General features: G+C 35.5%; 1 protein-coding gene across 1 annotated transcript in view; it reads left to right on the top strand.

Annotated features, from left to right (window-relative positions):
• The window catches only part of ADAM7 (ADAM metallopeptidase domain 7), a 61693-nt gene that overhangs the window by 15266 nt on the left and 24625 nt on the right, over positions 1-21802 (top strand). The window contains 8 exon segments of the mRNA XM_065879849.1: positions 7448-7526; positions 8886-8962; positions 10000-10192; positions 11459-11512; positions 14865-14933; positions 17538-17707; positions 19981-20065; positions 21483-21613. Coding sequence (XP_065735921.1) covers positions 7448-7526; positions 8886-8962; positions 10000-10192; positions 11459-11512; positions 14865-14933; positions 17538-17707; positions 19981-20065; positions 21483-21613 — 858 coding nt within the window.

Below are 21802 nucleotides of genomic sequence, written 5' to 3'. Positions count from 1 at the left end.
AAAAAGCTTATTGAGAGTCTGTTAAATGCAAGGAACAAGGCTAAGCATTGGGGGTATAGTACCAAACAGAAAAAAATCTCTACATTACATTTTAGAACAGGCAGAGGATGAAAAATAAATACATGAATAAAAGTCTTCACTGACCAGGTACTAAGAAGCCTTCATTCACCAAGTGGGAAGGGGGGTACGGAGTGCTTAGATATTTGTTCAGAGAGAGGTGCAATCTAAAATAGAGTGAACAGAGAACGTCTTGGTGAAAAGGTACTGAGGAAAGAGCTAAAAGAGGTGAGGGAGGGAGCCATAGGGATGTTGCCTTGAAGCGACAATGGGCTAGCGTGTCCATCCTGGGTACAGGGAGAAGGACAGAGTAGCTGAAGAGAGCTGAGAAGAGCCAGTGATGAGGTCCAAGAGTAACAGGGCTCCAGATCATGTAGGGACTTATAAATCTCCACAAGGAATTTAGCTGCCACTCACCATTAGATGGCAAGCCACTGGAGGATACCAAACAAAGGAATTAACATGGCATTGCTTTCATTTTAAGATGATCACTAACTACTTTTGGAAAAGAGACTACGAGGGAGAGGCAAGGATAGAAATGGTGAAACCACTGGTCAGGAGGTTACTGTAGTAACAGACTGTGGATTTGCTCAGAGTGGTAGCAGTGGAGGAGATGAGAAAAGATTAGATGCAGAGTATATTCTGAAAGAAGAGCCTCTGGAGCTTCCTGAGAGATGGTGTATGGAATGTGAGAGAAAGAGAGGTGCCCAGGCCAACATGAAGGTCTTTGTTGAGTAGCTATTTTGATTGACAGCATTGTCATTTCCTGAGATGAGCGGGATGTGTGGAGGTGCAGTTTTGGGGATGAAAATCAGGAGTTTTGTTTCTGTGTATATTGAATTTGTTATGCTCACTAGACATCAAAATGGAGATGCCAAACGGACAACTGGAGCCAAGGAAATAATTCTGGGACCTATGAATTTGGCAATCAACAGCAGCGCAATAGTTTTTTAAGACATGTGATTTGTTGAGATCTCCAAGGGAATAAGTATAGACAGAAAAGAGAATAAGTTCAAAGAGTGAGACCCTCCAATGTTCAAAGGTCTGGGATATGTGGAGAAATGAGTGAATCAAAGTAAAAAAAAAAAGCATCTAATGAGAGAGAAAAAGCAGGGCTTCCTTTCCAGTAAGGATAGTGTATCACAAAAAAAAGAGAGAGAGAGGGTCAAATGACAAATCGAATATGACCAAGAAATGAAATTGGGACTGAAAATTAACCACAAATTTAAAATATGGAGATCATTGGTGACCTAGATGAGTAATTTCAGTAGAGTAGTGGGTACAAAAGAGATTGTCTCTTGTACCTGACTGGAGTGGCTTAAAGAGAGAATGAAGAACTGAGAACAGCAATTATAGATAACTCCTTGAGAAGTTTTTGCTATAAAAGGAAAATATCAAGGTTGCTGGAAGGGCATGAGAGATCAAGAGAGTTACTATAAATTGTTTTAAAATGAAAATTACAGCTTGTTGAGGAGTGAAGTGAAGGTGTGACATAGTTCTGTAGGAATTGGCCTTATGGATAGGACCATGAATGCTATCACTTATGCAACTGGAGAAAATCTAATTGCATTTCATTTCATACCCTGTCACTACTTGGCTTTAAATCTATGTTGTTTAAACATTTTGACCTTACTGAAGTTAGTGTATTCCCTAAAGCTCTTATGACACAGTTAAATTCAAAGTGAGAAATAATGTCAACCCTTCAACAAAATTGAGAGTCGTATATGTATTATGCACTATTCATTAATTATCTTAGTAATCTACACAGTGATCTTGTGTAGGAAGCACTATTATCTTTAATTTGCCACGAGGAAACCAAAACTCTAGGAATATTAAGTAATTTGTTCAATGTCACTAGTTAAGTAATGTGACTATGAGAATTAAGAGGTGAAATTTCTATGCACTCCTTTTAGTCTGGGTCTGCCACTCCCCAGGAATAACCTTGTCCTTTTGGGTAGCAGACTGAGTCAATTTTTTTTATGGCTCTTGTTGCATTTATAACATGACATTTACTATGCATACTAATTTGTGGAAAGTAGGGTAATGATTAAAAAAAAAACCGTCCAAACTTGTCATTATTCTATCAAGTCAAAATTTCTACTTACAGTGAAGAGGTCTTGGAAAAGGAGAAAAAAATTCAGTAAAAGCATGGAAACACAGCATCCTGACGTTAAAAAAAAATTTTTAAGATCAAATAATCTGATATTCCCAATTTATAAATAAGGCACTGGGGCCCAGAAAATAAGTGATTTGGCAGAGGTAGCAGAATTAGTCACAGGTGAACATAGAGTTCCTGATTTTGAATCTAGTGTTCTCTTCAATGCACTTAAAACACAATTAATCGGCTGAAACTAGCTTCTACAAAAAGAATTGCAAGTTCCCCTTAATTAATGTGGTTTTGGAGTACTTTATAATGATATTTCTTTTAAAGTCAGACAGAAAATGCTAACCTTTCTTCCAGTATTTCTGTGTGAAGTTTTTGCCATTTCTATTGTAATTTGAATAAGATTTTTTTTTTATTCACTTCATTCTCTTCATTCACTTGAATTTACTGCTCCTTTTCTTCATGTTTCTCTTGGCAAAGAGAAACAAGAATAAGCATTTTGAGTCTGCAGAGTGCGCCGCCGTTTCTGACTTAGAATATATTCTTTATCATCTGTCATGCTTCCTGGGCCTCCACTATTGTGAATTCACTCTGTTAAGTCCTTAAGAAGGGGGGCTTCCCTGGTGGCGCAGTGGTTGAGAGTCCGCCTGCCGATGCGGAGGACACGGGTTCGTGCCCCGGTCCGGGAAGATCCCACATGCCGCGGAGCAGCTGGGCCCGTGAGCCACGGCCGCTGAGCCTGCGCGTCCGGAGCCTGTGCTCCGCAACGGGAGAGGCCACAACAGGGAGAGGCCCGCGTACCGAAAAAAAGGAAAAAAAAAGAAGGGGTGAGGGATTGCTCTCAACTTAAGTTGCTGGCTACGAGAGGGGGAGGTGGACTGAGGGAAAGAAAGAGAGAAGGACGCTCAGGACGGCAAGCCTGAAGGGGTACCTGGATTGTGAGGGAGGTCAAAGGGAGAAAGTAGACATGCGCTTCACAAAGCTGGGAAGCCCCCAAGACACATACTCCTGCTTCACTACTTGTTAAAGGGTGATCCTAGTAATGATAAGGATTGGACACAAGAATGTACAACCTCCAAACCCCTCCCTGAAACCAAGATGGCATTCGATTGGAGAACCTCCTATGAGAGGTTGCTTCACTAATTTGCAGCTAAGATATGAGCGGACAAAACATTCTCATATTTGTCTAATTTTTTAAATCTGCTTTTGTCTGATAAGCAGACTTCCCAGAGCCACTTTGACAGAAATCTGCTTCAGGGGTCATTGTTTGTTTCTAAAGCTTTATATACTTTAGTGATGATGTTAATTTAAACACGGAAAGCTGTGACCTGAGACTGAGAGTAAATTATAAACTAGTTATATTATAATAGTGCACTATTCCACACTAGTCACTTGATAGAGCTTTATGAGAAAAAATAAAGTTTCTTTTCCCCTCAAAAAAAGCACTAGTGTATAATAAGAACACAGAGCCATGAAGAAATTTTATCTTAATGTCTGCTTTTCACTTATGGATTATGGGTCATGAGTAAGTTCCAAAAATTTTTCTTCTTTGAAAGTTGTTGGCTGCTTCACCTGGATTAGCCATGGATAATGTCACATCTCTAATCTTACAGACATGCTAGAAAGTTAGCTCAGCCATAACTAAAGGCATCAGACAAATGCCTTTAAGCCTTATCCTTTAACATGACACCATAAATAACTGGGATTTCACAATTGGTATTTTAAACATTGTTTATTCTAGTTTCCACAATTTAGACTGTAATAAAGGCAAGCTCAATATAGTTCCAACCTATCACCCAATTTAAAATGCTCTCTTTAACTGTCACTGTGAATGAAGCTGCTAAGTTCCATTTGATATGTGGATGAGTATTTGTTTGGTGATGGGTCAGATATACTGAGTATGCCTATCAGTCTTCAACTATCTCTTGTAATGACCTGAAAGATTATCAGAAACTCTACTGGTAGAGAGGCTCATTTGGATTAAAGTTGCTTCAATTACGCTCAAAATTTTTAGAAACACACGTGGATGTAGCCAGATAATAATCATGTTGCAAATTAGGTTTATTTCATTCAACAAATTTATATTGAATACAGTGTGTATATGCAAGGCACTGCTAGATTTGTGGTACCAGAGTAAGAAAAAGCCATTAGTTTGGTTGAGAACCACCTTGTTAGTGACTGTATATAACATTCCAAGAATCGAGCCCTGGGGATCTGAGGTATTTAGATACTGGGGAGGGAAGGATGATGCAACAAATGAGACTAAGAAGAAGCAGTGAATTAGCATGGAGGAGATCCACAAATGAGCTAAACTCTTCAAAAGGTGAAAGTCATCAACAGGTCAAAGGTTGTAAAAGGTCAAGTTAGTGAAGATTGAGAGTTGACCACTGGATTTGGCAAAGGTGCAGATCACCTTAGCATTTCTCTATAAAATTTAGAACTCACTTGTTAATTTTTATTTTTTAAAGAGGCTGCTAGAAGTTTGGTTGTGATTTTACTGAATTTATACATGAATTTGAAAGAACTGATATCAACAATATTGAGTCGTGTTGCATCTCTATATTAATTTAGATCTTCTTTAATTTCTATCAACAATGTTTTGTAGTTTACAGTGTACAGCTCTCAGACGTCTTTGCTTAGATGTATTTCTACATATTTAATGCTTTCAGTGCTCTTGTAAGCCGAATTGTTTTTTATTATTTCATTTTTCTATTGTGAGGTCTTAATCTACAGATTTATCTATTGTTTCATAGATTACCTAGAGATTTTCATCAGCAAATATTGGCAGTTGTATATCTTTCTTTCTAGTCATTATTCCTTTTATTTCTATGCTTTATCGTAATGGCTAGGAACTCCAGTACAATCTGAGTAGAAATAGAAGAGTTGGCAATCTTACAGTATCCCTGATCTTAAGGGAAAAGTGATAAATATTGAATGATTAATATTATATTGCCAGTAGACTTGTCATTTGTGTACTTTATGAGATTAAGATAGCTTCCTGAGAAGTTTACTGAAAGCATTTCATCCGTATCCATTGAAATGTCCATACGGTAATTTACACTGATTGATATTTGAACGTTAAACCATACTTGCATCCCTGTGATAAAACCCTCTTTGCTGTATACAGTTCACGAAGATTTTCTTAAGGATTTTGATACCATGTTAACGATAGATATTATTCTGCATTTTTAGTTTTGTGTGTGTGATGTCTTTGTCACATATTTAATATTAAGAGGTGAATTGGGAAGTGTTCTCAAAAATGAATTGGGAAGTGTTCTCTCTTCCCATATTTTCTGAAGAATGTTATTTTTAGATTGTTGAATAGAATTCACGAATGAAACTACCTGTGCCTTGAGGGATTTTTTGTGTGTATGTGTGGGGAGGAGGTTTTATGATTACAAATTCAATTTTATTGAGAGGGTTATTCAGATTTTCTATTTCATTTTATGTCAGTTTTAAATTGTAATTTACAAGGAAAATGTATATTTCATGTATGTTGTCAAATTTTTGGTATAAAGTGTTTCATAATATTCTCTGATTATTCTTTTAATATCTGTGGTACCTTTAATGATAACCTTTTTATAATTTCTAATATTGGTAATCTGAGTTCTCCCTCTTTTTTCTTCTTGACAAATCTAAAGAGGTTTATCAATTTGTTGATCTTTTCAAATAACCACCCTTTGAATTTGTTTATTATTGTTATTGTCTGTTTATTTCACTGAATCCATCTATTATCTTTACTATTTAATTTATTCCACTTATTTAGTGTTTACTTTTTTATGCAAACATTTGATCTTTCTGTCATAGTATTTAAAATATTTAAAACCATGATATTTCCTTCAAGCATTAATTTAGATGCATTTCAAACACCCTGACGTCTTTTCTTTTTATTATCACTCCTTTCAAAATATTGTCTAATTTCTTTTAAGATTTCTTCTTTGATTCATGGATTATTTAAGAGTGGGTTATTTAATTTCCAATATTTGGTAGTTTTTACATACCCTTTCTCAAGCTTTGTATGATATCATTTTTAAAAACATGTATTGCAATTTGTTTTATGGCCAAACCTATGTTCTAATTTGTTAAACATACCTTGAAAAGAATATGTATTTTGCAGTTACTGGGTGAAGTGCTCTATAAACAACAATTAGGACAAAGTGGCTGATAGGATTATTTAGATCTTCTATTTTTACTTATATTACTTGTTTATCTGTTCTGTCAACTGCTGAGGGAGGAATGTCAAAACACTCAATTATGATTTGGAATTGTTTATCTTTTCAACTTTTAAAATATTTTCTTCATGTTTTGGAAGCTTAGCTATTAGGTTATACACATGTACTATTATTTTTTCTTTATGGTGAACTTACTCTTTTATCATTATGCCATTATGGAATGCCCGTCTTTTTGGGAACTGTACTCTACCTGGTATCAATACAGCTTAGCTCCACATTCACATATTTACTGTTTCCATAATACACTATTTTTCATGCCAACGTACCTGTGCCTTAACATTTAAAATGTGTCTCTTGTAAGATGGCAAGTAGTTGGGTTCTGCCTTTTTAGTGGATTCTGACAATCTGATTTCTAATTGGAAAGTTTAATCCATTAACATTTAATGTCATGAATGATATGGTTGTATTTAATATTGAATTTCTGTTTGTCCTCTGGTTTTCTCTTCCTGCCCTTCTTTGGATCTTTGAATTATTTGATTTCTTTTTTACTCTTATCTACTGGCTTTTTGTTTATTGACTGTTTTTATAGCAATATCTCCCTGCTTTAGTTTAAAGCTTTTGTTTTAGAGGTTACAATATTTACAGTTAATATTGTATAATTTCACGTAAAATGTAAAAACTTTGCAATCATATTAAATCCATATCTATGTACATATGATACATATATCTTAATACATATTAACCCAACAGCTGTATATTTAGATAAAATATATATAGCACTTATATATATGATACATATACATCACAATTTTTTGCATCAATTTTGGCGCTTAAGGCAAGAAGATTTGTACTTAGATAATATTTTCTCTAGGTTCTTCTCAAAACGATGCCTTGTTAAAACTGCCAGAATCTTTTACCATCTTTACCAAACCATGAAATCTAGGTAGAAAGGCTTTTCATGTGACTGGGATTGGTTTTGCTTATTTGCTTTTAGCATAAGAGGATCTTGCTGAGAAGTGAAAGCAGCCTAAGGCCTTCACTCTCACATAATAGGTTTTATCTGCTAACTTTTTAGAATAAGTGAATCTCACTACCTCTCTGCTCTCTTTTCCAGGCAGTTCCTAGCCTCAGATTACAGTGAGACATACTACTCCACAAAAGGAGAGCAGATCACCAAGCATCCTCAGATCACAGTATCTTATGGGACCTTCCTATGTCTCTTCTCTGAAACTATTGTTCCCTCGTATGATTTTAAAACCCCATCCTAGCTTTACAAGCAGCTTCAGAAAGTGTTACATCAGAAATTACTCCTGCATTGACTACCATCACTGAATGATTCTAGAACAGAAACTATGACACTCTGACCTCTAAAGGAGATTGATCACTGCCTAACAAGCAAATCAATGACTGCTAATGTACTTTCCCTTACCACACTGACTTCTATGTACCCAAAATAGGGTTAAGTCTGGAGGAAGGGTAAAGCAGGACACCAGAGAAGTATAAGGTATCATGATGGAATAGTAATTAAGCTAAAGGATAAAACTTCAAGACATGAAACAAGTTTAAAACCTCCATCTAACTGACCCTTATGGGAGTCAAATCCTCTTGCCCTGTCCTTCTGATGCACCAACACTGAGTCCTCTCCTTCATTCTCCAAATGAATCTTTGTTCATTAATCATGAATATTATTCCAGTGGATATGAGTTCTATTTTTATATTTATTCCCCTTTACAGAACATGCCCACTGCAGCCTTCTAGCCAAGGATGACTTTATTCTCTTCTGTTAAATGTATACTTTTAAACCATATTGCCTCTGTTTAAGGCAGCTATCAACTATGAAATCTCAGTCATAATGCAATCTTTGTAAAATAGAACAGTAAGAAAACTGGGTAACATTCTTTTATACAGTGAGTGGTTGTTTGTCTGTGAGAGTCTGAGGTCCAGGACCATGGAAAGTGTCACACATAGGCAGGAGCTGAACATAAGGAACTGATGGAAAGAGAAATTATTTGGCGGAATCACCATGGATGAACACCCAGTAGGGAGTAATAAAGATACCAACTTGATCGAAGCAGAGAGGCAGGAGACAAAGCCACGAGGGGACCTGGTTGGAGAGTGAGACCTAATTTCTGCGATCACCAAAAATTTTGACTTTATTTCATAGGCAACTGGGGGAAATTTATAATAATAGCACAGGAGGGGTAGTTTGATAGGATTTTAAGATGGATTAAAAAAGTAATATTTCAAAGGAAAAGGGTCACATTTCTGAGGTTAGCATCAACAAATAGACTCTTAAATTTGTGAGAGAAGAATTCATACACTGCTTCACACAAAGTAATCATGCAATTAAAATAAAAGGCTTCTAAAGTAGCTTCGAAATTTTCCAATGAAAGAATGCAATGAATGAATGCATGAATGAATGCATAAATGAACGTAAGTGTAGTTTGTGAAAATGAAATAATGATGTATTGTGAACATAAAATATGTAGATATTAATATTTATATAATATAAATACATGTACTTATATCAGTAGCCTCTTCATCTATTTTAGGATCACTGTTTTTACCAAGGATCCATCATACATGAATTTGATTCTGCTGCCAGTATCAGCACATGTAATGGTCTGAGGTATGCACCGTATCCTTCTACCTTTATGAGTTTTCCTATGAATTTTCAAGGACATTCACTTCTCTTTTCTTTTTAAGACCTTTAAATAGAAAAATTAATGGAAAAAAGCTACTGTATATTTTCAGCATGAGGATCCACTCCAGCCCATTGTTTATGTTCATTTTTGACAAAAAGATGTAAAACACAGCCCTAAGCAAGACAAGTTTTTCACTATATGATCAAGGGATTCAGAGTTGGAATGTGACGGGAACTCATCCAACCTGTCCTCTCATGTTACAGATCAGGATACTGACATCAGAGACTTGCTCCTGAGCATTCATTTTGCTGGTGGTTGAACTCTGTCCAAAAACCAGGCCTCCTAATTTGTAGGCCTGTGAATTCCCACTGCATCACACCACAACGCTTCACAGCTTTTTACTAAATTAGGCAGTGTTTCCAGACTCTGGAAAGTAAAAAATGTCAGAAGTAAAGCCTATATTGTTGTCTCTAGATCTTGGGCTCAAGGACAAAGGAAGAAGATGTGGGGAGGCAAAGAGTAAAGAGCAAGAAACCTGTGTCTTCATTTTTGAGGATTTTACTTGAGTAGGTCCCAGAATTTTAAAGAATGAGAAACCCTTTAATGACACAATTACCACATAGTAGTGTCTGTACCTTCATATATTTACTCCGTAATTAATGAATGATGGACTTGAAAATTCACAAAATTTTTGCAAGAACTCACACTTGCCAGAGGTCCTCAACCCCAGGTGGGAGTTGTTACTCTACCTATGCTTCAAAGGAGAGGTTGGGCTGTTAAACTTCTGAAAATCCAGATGAGTTGACTCTTAGAAAAGTTATTGAGTCAAAGGTTACATGCCATCTCACCTCTTTGTCTCTCAGAATACCTGGCTACATGCTTACATGAGGCCTTGACTCTGCAGTTTCCCTTTCTTGAAAAGGCAAACTCCATAAAGTGGAACAGAGAAATATTGTGTAAGTAATGTAGCAGTAAAATGAAAGAGATCTTAAAGAGACAATTGTGTTCCCAATTTCCACAGGGGTTTCTTCAGGGTGAGTGACCAAAGGTACCTCATTGAACCAGTGAAATATTCAGATGAAGGAGAACATTTGGTGTTCAAATATAAACCCCAGATGCAGCAACCTGCCAATTATTCTTGTACAGAGCTCAATTTTACCAGGACAGCTGTTCCAAATGACAATACTAAATCCATGGAAGACTCCAAAAAGGAAGTGAGTGCCTTATTTTTAAATTATCTTTATCCCAAGTCAAATGTCTCTTACTTTCTTACTGATCTCAAGAGAGAGATTATGAGCCCAATTAATGAAGTGTATAGGCTGCCTGAATCTGAATCTTCATTGTTTGAAATCTGAAATGTCAAACTTTTGTTTTTGTTATCTATACAGAAAGTGTTCATTCCCTACAGCAAATCCCAATTCGTCTCATCAGTTTCTAAGACAGGGCATATCTACAATCCTACATATAGATTTATAGTATTAGGGCTATAAGTGGTTGGAAAGAATGAAATCTCTCTTAGATATTGTCTTTTCTTTCCTTGTCTTTCCTGCCACTTTTTTGGGAGGAGTTGTTGATGATAAGCCAGGTTATCCCCCTTTCATCACGCCAAATATTCTAATTGTTAAGGTGGAATTTCTAGTAGAATGAAGGCACAATGATAGTCCTCCATATTTTAGGCTTTTCTGTACTTGTTCATATCAACTTAAATCCCCTCTACATGTTAGCCTTTAAGATGTGTGAGTGTTTATTTTCTTCACATATCCATGGTGTATGCTGTATCTGAAACTTACTAGATGCCTAATAGATGGGGTTTTTTGATTGAATAAATCAATCAATAAATGATTACTTAGTTCAGAAAAGAATGACAGTCAAATATTTGAACAATATGCCTTTGGTTTATATTCAAGAGCATATGCATGTACCTCAATGCATGACACTGAAAGCTGAAAACTTAGAATTTCTTGGTATTGTGTTTTATAAAATAAAAGATCTATAATTAACAACTTTCATATGTTTCCTTGGAATTGACACTCCCATAAAGGGAGATTGGGAGATAGAAGAGGAGTAGAAGGAATACAGTCATTCCTTTTGGCCAGTTATATGTCTTGCTCTCAACTGTAAATGGTCCTTTTACATGAGCTTACTTAGTAAGCATTTACTTTGTAAATTAAAAAAACCCTAAATGTTAAAAACTGGATTCATGATTCTTTGTTTATAATCCTTATTTTACCTGAAAGACTAAGCAAAAATAAAAAGGATAATAAAATATGGAATGTTGTTTCAGGTTTACTAGAATCTGATGCATAGAACCACACGTTTTAATAATATAGTGGGTTTTATGTACCTACATTTCTAGAATTATTAGATATACTCCTGCATGTCAACTTCCAATAATACTAACATTTCTCACCTTGAAAATTTTAGCTTAAAATGTTAAGAGACATTAACCGTACTTCATTCAATTTTCCATAAATTTCCAGAGTATGGAAAAAGAAAAGTATATTGAACTGTTCATTGTTGCTGATGATAACATGGTAAGTTTTCAGAGAAACATTTGCTCCCCATTCATTCTTATAAAACTATAGTTGTGATTTTTAACAAAGAGAAAGTAGTATTTCAATCAGAATTCCATTCCAGGTTCAATGTTCTGTTTTTAGCTTCCCCAAACAGACATATATAAGAGATGATAATGTCCTTTGGCAGTATAGCAGACTAAGCCAATATAGAACCTCCCTCCACATTATGAACATATGGAAATGATGAACAAATTCAAAAAATTGAAAATATGTTCACCATCTATAGTTGAGCTAAAAAAACACAGAAAATCTCCAAGTGCTAAAAATGAGGCAGAGAATCTCCATCAAAATAGTAACTAAAATTCAAAGGCATGGTGACACAACACACAGTATATAGAATATATTGCATAAGGCCCAGAGCCACAAAGGGCTGTCCCATCTCTGAAAGGGAACTGGAAAAGCTCTCTAGTGAAACTGCAAAGAGAAAGGAAACGTTTTGTTTGTCTGCCTGTAGCAATGGGCAGGGGAAATGTTATGCATGGGAAAACAAAATCCTAAGCCTGTGTCCTGCACTGATGTGGAGCATGACATACTTTTCTTTAGATACAGAAATGCCACGCCAAGCTTTCAACAAAAAAACTGATCAGAAATTCGGTAAACTGCTGGACTCCAAGTCAAAAATGCCCTATAATCATAATCCAAGGTAAAACTAATCACACGAGGAAGAGTCAACCAACATAATGAAAAGAAGAATGAGCTCTCCAAGAACTGCAAATCATCCAACGATATTTCAGATTATACATCTTACAGCAGAGTATAAAAAGATATACAACAACAACAACAAAAAACATGGTTACAGGGTAAGAAGGGTTGTTTTTTACATCTCTATTAGAAAATTTTAGGCTAAGCAGGGAAAACATGCAACAAAAATAGAAAAGATTTGAACCACATAAATATAGGTTTGATCTAATCAATTGATGGATGTATACTGCAACCAGAAAAAAGACAGTATGTATTCATTTCAAGTTCAAATAAAACATTTTCAAGAATTAAACTGACATTTTGCCACAAAGGAAGCAAAACAGATAGGAAAGATATATATGGAGAAGATCACCGCTTTTTTTTAACCACAACCAAATTGGAAGGTATAACAAAAAAATTGTTAAACTAGACTACAAAACGAAAATTGATTTGGAAACTAAAAGAAAAATACATTGCCAAATATTAATTGACTAAACAAGTCAAATCTGAAAGTATGAAATATTTATAATAGCAAAAAGAAAACATTAGTTGAGATAAATCTTTCTAGATGCAGGTGGCATAACAGTAATTAGAAGGACATTTGTAGACAAACATTTATATTAAAAAAGAAAGAAATTTAATGAATTAAGAGTCTAACTGGAAAAGTTAGAACATAAACACAGAATAAAACCAAAAAAGAGAAGGAAAAATAATTTTAAGAATGAGTAAAATTGATAAAAAGCACAAGACATAAAGAAACAAAGTCAAATGCTAGTTCCTTGGAAAGATAAATGAAATAGAGGAACTTCTGACAATACTTATTAAGACAAAAACAGAAGTACAAATAAAATTAGGAATGAAAGAAAAACATAACTATAAATATAGGAAAGGTTATAGATATATCATTAAAAAATATATGTACAACCTTGTGCCAATAAATTTATGAGAAGAAGAATGTAGTACAATGTTAAGAAGCTGACTTGAGAAGAAATAGGAAACTCCAAAAAAAATATAACATAGTTTTAAAGTTAAACAAGTAGTCCACAATCTACTGACAAATAACTAGGCTCAGATGAGTTTAAAGACAAATTTTTACCAAAATTTATTGTAACAGAAAACCCCATCTTTTATACACTGTTTTCAAGAATAGGAAACATTCTTCACACATTTCATAGTTATTATAACGTTCATATTAGTTATCTACTGCTGTGTAACAAACTACCCAAAGTTTAGTGTGGGTCATTTATACAGTTGCAGTAATCTGGTGGTTCCACTGGGCTGGCTGGATGGTGTAACCTGGCCTTAGCCACTTGTCTGGTACATAGTGTTGGGTTTGGCCCATGTGTCCCCAGTAGGCAAGCCCGTTCTTCTGGTATTATAGCTGGGCATCAAAACATCATGAGAGACCAGGCTTCAATGTACAAGAGCTTTTCAAGCTTCTGCTTATAGGACACTTATAAATGTCTTATTAACTAAAGTCATATGGCCAAGTCTAGAATCAATGGTTGAGGGAACCACACATCGGTTCAGATACCCGGAAGAGTGATTCCTTAAGAGTCATTACCATAACAACCTATGATGACACTGATAACAAATCCAGACAAGAAAGTAAAATTATAAGCCAATTTCACTTACAAATACGACTGCAAATACCCTAAAAATATTTGCAAACCCAATCCAGCACATATCAAAAGAAAAAGTGTGAATAACAATGAAGGTTTATTCTAGTAATGCAATGGATTTGATAATTAAGAGGACATTTATGGGCCTATCATGAATAGTTTCAGTAGAATAGTGGCATTTAAATCAATGAGTAGTAAGTTGAGGAGTGGGTAAGAAATGAAAATTAAAGGGATTTTAATGTAATATCTTTGGGGGTATTCAGATATTTAAGATAACAGGCGAGCAATGGAATGTTAACTATAGGATAATTGCAGCATTCAGAAAAGGCTTTTTTAAAATTATTATTATAAAAGAAGCTTGACCATTTGCATTTATCTCTATGGGATACCTTATGTTATTATTAAGTGTATTTTATTAGGTCTAAACTGATAATGTTGAGAACAAGTACAAATAGGGAATCCATTTGTGAGAAGAGAACAACATAGAAAATTAGCTGGAGCAGGAAACTGCTTTGTCTTCTTAGCCTTTTCCTGGAGAGAAAGGAGGGGAAACCACAATTTCTTGCCCCTCTCCATCTTATCCCTGGCTCCAGGTCCTTGATTATATGCTCCTTAGTTTGCAGCCACCATGGATACAGGAGTGCTGACAAAGTTGTTTTTTGCAATATAATGGTTGCTGTGGAGCTTTAATAAGTTTTGTTATGAATATGGACTCTAAAGCACACTTATCAGTTGGTTTAATAAATCAACGTAATGTAATATATTTAATGTGAAGAGGGAACAGTCATAAAGAAAACCTTAAAGTAGTGCCAAGGTGAAGCATGACTTTTGAAACTGCTATATCTAGTTATTTTATACAAAACATGTACTTCTGCATAAGTTGCCCAGATATTTTAGCCCTCTGGAAGGAAAGCCAATGAATTTTTTTCTTCGAAATATCTCATGATGTTGAATTTTTATTCAACTCCTATGATTAATGAGTATTGATTTGATGTCTATATTTCCAGTATCGCAAGAATCATCACCCTAACAAACTGAGGAATCGAGTTTGGGGAATGGTCAATTTTGTCAACATGGTAAGATTTGATACAGTCTGAATCAAGCCAAAAACACAAATGGAAAGAAACTTTTAGGATAGATCTCTGCTGGATTTTTGTAGTAATACTGATATTAAAACAGCCCAAAACATAACAGTTCACCAAGTAGTCTAACAAAATTCCACTGAAAAAAAAAATCACAGCAACAAATGCATCATAGCTCTAAGTTTTTGGTTTTCTAAGTAAATGACACTTAATATTTACGGAATTTTCAAATATTGGTCACTATCACAAAATTTATAAAGTAATGTACAAAGATTTGAATACCCATCATGAGTAAATCAAATCCACTATTTTATTTTCTTCTATGACCTTTGCATAGCAAAAAGTCTTTCAAGCTATAATTTATTGCCCATGTTTAGACAGAGAAATCAGGGGAAATATTTCTGTAAAATTCACTAAAATGATTAATTCGTCTAACATGAAATGAACTAGTATCCTGTCAAAGAAGCAAGACTGTGAATTATACACATCTTTTAAAAGCTGACTCCTTCCAACCAGCTCCATTACCAGGATAAAGAGGCCCCAAAGAAAGACACTGTAAGAAATCGTTCCTTTAGATCAGTGGTTTTTGCATTCACCAGTTGAAGGACATTTGATCTTTTTCTAGTGTTTTACTAGGATGTTTGGGGCCTGAATCAGACCTGAGTGCACTGAATTCCCAGGGTGGATGAGGTCACCAGTTTTGCTCCGCAGATGGGGGAAGCCACGGGCTGAACTCCGTTCAAGTTCCGCAGTTGAACGGGCTATGTAGCGTCTCACAGTGAGGGTCCCTGGTCAGACAGGCTGAAGTCTATATTCAGCAATGAGTGGGGCTGCAAATTAAATTCCCTGCTTGGGCACAGCAGGAGAAGCAGCCCTGAAACTGGTAAAGCTCTTTGTTTGCTGCCTTAACTCAAGCTGACCCCAAGTTTCCCAGCTGAATAGGAGTACTGGCTTTGCTTGCAGACTACTGGCTCTGTCTGCCCTTCTCTCAGCTTGAGCACCACTGGCATGCACATCTTTCAGGTGTTCTCACCAGCCCTTCGGGTCAGATGGGGCTGGAAAACACTCTCCACAGTGCGCGGGGCTGTCTCAGCCCCCTAGCATGGGCAGGAGGCGGAGGAGTTGCTTCAGGGTACTCTCAATTTCCCAAACAGGATTGGAGGGGCTGAGAGCTACCATTAGCCTTGGATATAAATTAATCCCTTTCCTGGGCATAGTGGGGAGCTCCCACACCCAGTACTGGCTTTGCTCTGAGGGTGATCTCAAGTGCTGCTTCTCCTGCTTCTTATATCTTGCAATTGTCTTTATTACTCCTCTAACACTGACCCAAATATAAGACTCTAACTCTCTCCTTGGGGTCCCATCTCCAAGATTGTTGCACATTGCTGAACTTTTACTAAAGATTTTCAGTTCAGACTGGGGGCTCATACCACAAACAATTTAAAGTAGCACAGTCTAAAAGTCCTTGACTCTTCCCGTCATATCTCTTCTTACTGGCCCTTTATCCTCCACACTCATTATTTCACTGCATCCTTTCTCACTTTACTTTTATGTCTTCACCTCTTTTGTCTCAGAAATTCCAAAGTTCTTTCTCAACAACCTTCCAAATATGTATATCCAAATCCATCCAAGCATTCTGTATATAAAATATGGCTTTATTTTATAGGATATTTTTTCACTAGAAGAGAATACATCCATAGAATAACAAATATTGTTCCCATTTGCACTTGAATCCAGTTTTATGGACCTAAAGCCCACCCATGAATGTAGAGAATTCAAAGGTTAAAAAAATTATCTTGCTTGGTGGGACCTAATTCATAAGGTTTATTCCACAATACAATCAGAGCCAAAAGGAACGGACATCTAGTTAGGTTTGAGATCATGATTTAACTAAAGGTCTAACTTTATAAGAGTTTATGAGAACCATAGTTCTCACGGTTATGAAATGACTTAAACTCTTAAACTCTTTTGTCCTGGCATCAAAGTACCTATCAACTAGGTGTTTACAAAAGCAGATGGGAATAGGGGTGAGAATCCTTGGACTACAACTATTTCTGTCTGTTTTGAGGCTTTGAGCAATCCCCAATAAGATTTCTGACACAACAAAGTAGTTCCAAAAATCAAACATGGGGAACAAACATGAAAGCTAAGCTATGGGTTTTTGAAAACAATATCAACTTTCTAATCTGCTACAGAACAAACTCATGACCTAAGTAGAGAGATGAATAAAGAACATTCATTCCATTATGTGCCACTGTTCATAAATTCATATTTTCAGGTCAGGTATAATCTCAGAGCTTTAGTAAATTATTTATTTTAGACATATCCTGAGCCCAGTGTGTGTAAGGATTATAATAGTTCAAGGAGAATCAGGTGTTTTTGGTCAAGTTTCTTTGTTGGTCATGGCAATTCACCCAGTATCCTGGACGATTCAACTCTACATTCTGTTTCAATACAACTGTTTGTAAAATGAGGTCTAAACTTTTGCTTATGTACTTCACACATTAAAATTACTTTTTTAAATGTAAAGGAATATAGTCATGATAAAGGATCCTTCTGCAACCTGACATTGTGAAAAATTATTTCTCCTTTGAACAGATTTATAAAACCTTGGACATTCAAGTGACATTAGTTGGCCTTGAAATATGGACAAATGGAGACAAAATAGGTATAGATTCTAAAATAGAAACTACCTTATTACGTTTTTCGTCTTGGCAAGAAATAATCCTTTAAAAGAGGAAGAATTTTGATCATGTTATGTTACTCAGGTCTGTCGCTGCTCTATTTTCCTGCATATCTTAGGTGGATTATTAAAAAAGAAAACAAAACAAATAAACCAAAATACTTTTTAAAGCAGCTGATTTTTGGATAAAAGCCACAGGGAATTTCCAGGTGAGCTTGTAAATAACCTTTCTTCCTAATAATGATTAATATCAGAAATGAAAACCTTGAAATATTCATGTTGCTGGGCAGAGTTGAAAATGTCATTAGGTAAGCAAAGCACCCTTAGAATCCATTTACTTTACTTATCAGCATCCAATTTGAACTCTCTTCAGCCTTCCATGCCATGCCATTTCAACACTGCACCGAAACCCACCTTTCTGAGAAAGCACTTCATTTTCTGGACATTTTCCCTCAACAGAGTGTGTGCATCCAGACCAGCTCTTCAAGAGCATCTATACTTAAGATAACAGATTATTAATCTGATAAATTAAACCTGCCACAGCTTTAATGTTCCTAAGTAAAGGGTTGGATTTTTCTGTAATACTAGGTCATTAATTCCTTAAAAGGGGGGTTATTTTTACCACTTTGTCATTCAAAATACCTAGTACACTATTCAGCCTATAGGAAAATGATAAATTATGGTGGAACTGATCTGACATCAACTTTGTGTTTCACATAGTCCTGTCATCATAAGGAATGTTAAATTAGGGAAGAACAAATTTGAAGCAGTGGAGTCTTTTAGCATCTCTTTTGATGTCTTTAAAGCTACTATATGAGTGGTATCCACTTTAACTATTTCATCTACCTAAATTGCCAGTATTTCTCCTAAAGTCTACAAACATAGCCTGCAAATATGCTTTCTATCGTTATCTAAATGTTAACTTTCAGTCTGAGCTCAGAACTGTGAAGCTTCCAATGCCCATAGTCAGAGGTCAGGTTCAGCCCTTTGGCAGATTGATGAGTGAACCAGACCTCCAAATATCATTTCTGATTTTCATATCCAGGATGGTCCACAACACATATCTCCAGGGGAGTAGTGGTTGGGTTCAGATATTCATGTACTACTGTGCCCCAAAATTATGGAGATACAGTAAAATATTATCATGACCTTCACAGCAGGCAAGATTAGCTCTATTTGCCTATTCCTTGCATGTATGTCTTAAAATACTTAATAAATTAGCCTAGGAAAATTAAGTTGGTATAAGTAGACAATCTTTTACTTCCATGTGTGTCTCTTACTCTGAGCAGTAGCTTCACACACCAATAGTATGTCTACAAATAGAGATATGGGGGAGTGCTACTAAATGACTAACTGGGCATCATATTTAGAACTTTTTATGTTGGTTTCTTATATGTCTTCCCTCTATATTCACATAGATCTAGAAGTGATTGGATACCGTATATGATATTATCATGGTGTGACTTTTGGTTTTCAGTGACCATCAGCAAAGTCAGAATCCAGATTGTGCTTCCTCTGGTGCTTCATCTCCATAGCTGGTATTCTCCCAAGATCTCCAGAGTCTGGGAAGACCAGAATTCTAAGTTCTTCCAATATGCATCGTCAAATACTAAGACTTTAAAATGTAGGGACAGGAACATATCAGTAGTGAAGAAAGAAATATAGCATATCTTCTTGATCAGAAAAGTTAAACACTGAAAGGGGTCATCTAGCCTGACTAGCTTTCTTGTATTTGAACCGTCTCTATTATACTCTACGTATGGCCCTTCAGCCTATGATAGTTCTTTTTAAAGTGGTCCAACTCTAAATGTTCTTCTTGAAAGCATATCAAATTTGGCTCCCTTTAATATACACATCTACATCTGTCTTTTTAGATAATCCAGGAATAGACTTGTTTTCCAATGACAAGTGTTTTAAATGTTTGATTATACTTATCAAATCCTCTATGAGTTTCTATGGTTGATTAATTTTTTGTTTTAATTTTCAACCATGGCAAATTAATCATGGTGTTCAGTCCATTCACTATGTTGCATTTTACCCTCTGAACACTTTAAACTTTTTTGGTCTTTTAAGTGGTTTTATCCAAAGTTGAGTGTAAGGCAAACTAAAGTCAAGTCAAATGGACTCTGACCTTATTATTATTTTGGGGGGGAAAATACTCGTTTATGATTTCAACTCAAGACTACATTGACTTTCTCAATGCCTCTAAAATACCACAGGTTTAAAATGAGCTTCGTATCAACCAAGGTCATCCTCAATTCCAGAACTCCAGTGCCAAGGCACTAGCATTGGAGTGGTTCACTGCACTCCAGTGTTTGTGTTAACTGAACTACGAGTTTATTTATATCTCATTTATACCGGAAAGTGGCTCTACGCACATGCACAGAGAACTTCCTATCCAGGGGGTATATGCCTGCCCTATTATTCCTCCAGTGTCGTTAAGGTGGGCTGTGTTTTATTTATGTTATATTACTTAATCAAAATGCTTACCTTAGATTTCTGTAATCTTCTGTGTCCTATTGAAAGGGACCATGTATGCATCCTGTCATACATTCCCACCAAAATGTCACGATGAAACTGTCATGTTTCCGTTATTAAATGGGAAATGTTTTATTAAAAACTATAGATAAATAATGAAGATAAGCCGGTGTTTTCCAGAGTTTATATGAATGCCATACACGGATTAACCTACAAAGATTAGGAAAGCTCTTTTGCATATTAAATATAGTTATTTATAAGGACATGTGATGTACATAAAACTTGATGGCTGGTTTAGCAAGTAAGGATAATTGTTCTTATGTGGAAAATATCATACCTAGATGGCTTTACCATTCACTTTCAGAAAGCCTAAAACCTACATACTGCTGACTCCCCTTGTTTACCTGATCCCTTCCCAAGTCACTACACTTCTAGTAAATGCTGCCCAAATAACACTATCTAAGACATTCTTTAAGATATCAAGGTTTTGAAAAAAAAAAAAAAGGATATGCACAAAGACTATGAAAATACATTACAAAATTTGTTTTAAAAAAAAAAAGATATCAAGGTTTGTGTTGATTTCCTATAGTGTCTCTGCCTAATTGTTGTTATGCTTAAGCAAGTCTTGTAAGACCTTGAACTTAAAAGCCAGTACTTATTAAAATGACTACCTGATTTATTATTCCTATGGTTCTTTTTATGATTACGCCTTTGCCCATGGTATTTTAGAAACAAAATTTTGCATAATAGGGAGTCAAATTAATCTAATATAGGCTGTCCACTCCAATTATGACATTATAACCCATCCAGGACACATTTTAAATGTCATATGAGTAAGATGAAATCACCAAATTAGGGGTGTTTTACTTTTACAGTAACCTGATATCCCATTTTTACATTACTGATCTTCTGACTTTTTTCATAGTAGTAACTGCCTCTTCATGATTGTATAACATTATCGCCTAATGTGAGACTATAAATTGGAAACCCAAAACTCACATATTTTTATTTTTATTCCCTTTGAATATCTAATAATAGAAGACAATCAATAATGTTTATTTTATTGTGTAGGATTTTAATTAATAAATTTGAGCTATTTGTAAAAATGAGTCTATATAAAACCAACAATGACTGCACCAAAAAAAAAAAAATTTCAAAGTGTTAGTGTTAGAGACATCCAAAAGGTTACTTGTCCAACCTCATTATATATAACTGAAGAAACTAAGGTGCAAGAACGGAAGATAACTAGGTCCACGACCCCTTAGATAAAATACTAGTTAACCAGAAGCTAGAAACCAGCTCTCAACCACTAGTTCAAAGCTTTATGTACTGTAGTGTACTATCTTATAGAAAGTTCTAATGCACATCTTTTTTGGCATCAGGATCTTTTACCTGACCTAAATGCAATTGTAAGCAGAATGGCACATCAGTTGGGGCATAACCTTGGGATGTGGCATGATGATTACCCATGTACCTGTACTTTGGGAAAATGCGCGATGGATAGTGATGGAAGGTGAGGCTTAAACAACATAGAGAATATATTTCAATATTGGGGGAGTGGCTTTGAGTAAAACTCAATATTGTAGGGACATATTGTTATTATCTGGAATTTTCCTACTATCTCCTGGGTAAGAACTCAGTAACTGATATCTAATTTTACATCATTATCTACATAATTAGTAATATTTTGGGGGGACCATAA

This window comes from Phocoena phocoena, chromosome 6 (assembly GCF_963924675.1).
Source record: "Phocoena phocoena chromosome 6, mPhoPho1.1, whole genome shotgun sequence".
In the NCBI taxonomy this organism is placed as follows: Eukaryota; Metazoa; Chordata; class Mammalia; order Artiodactyla; family Phocoenidae; genus Phocoena; species Phocoena phocoena.
The sequence above is the reverse complement of the archived record's forward strand: the minus strand, read 5'-3'. Positions and strand labels throughout refer to the sequence as shown.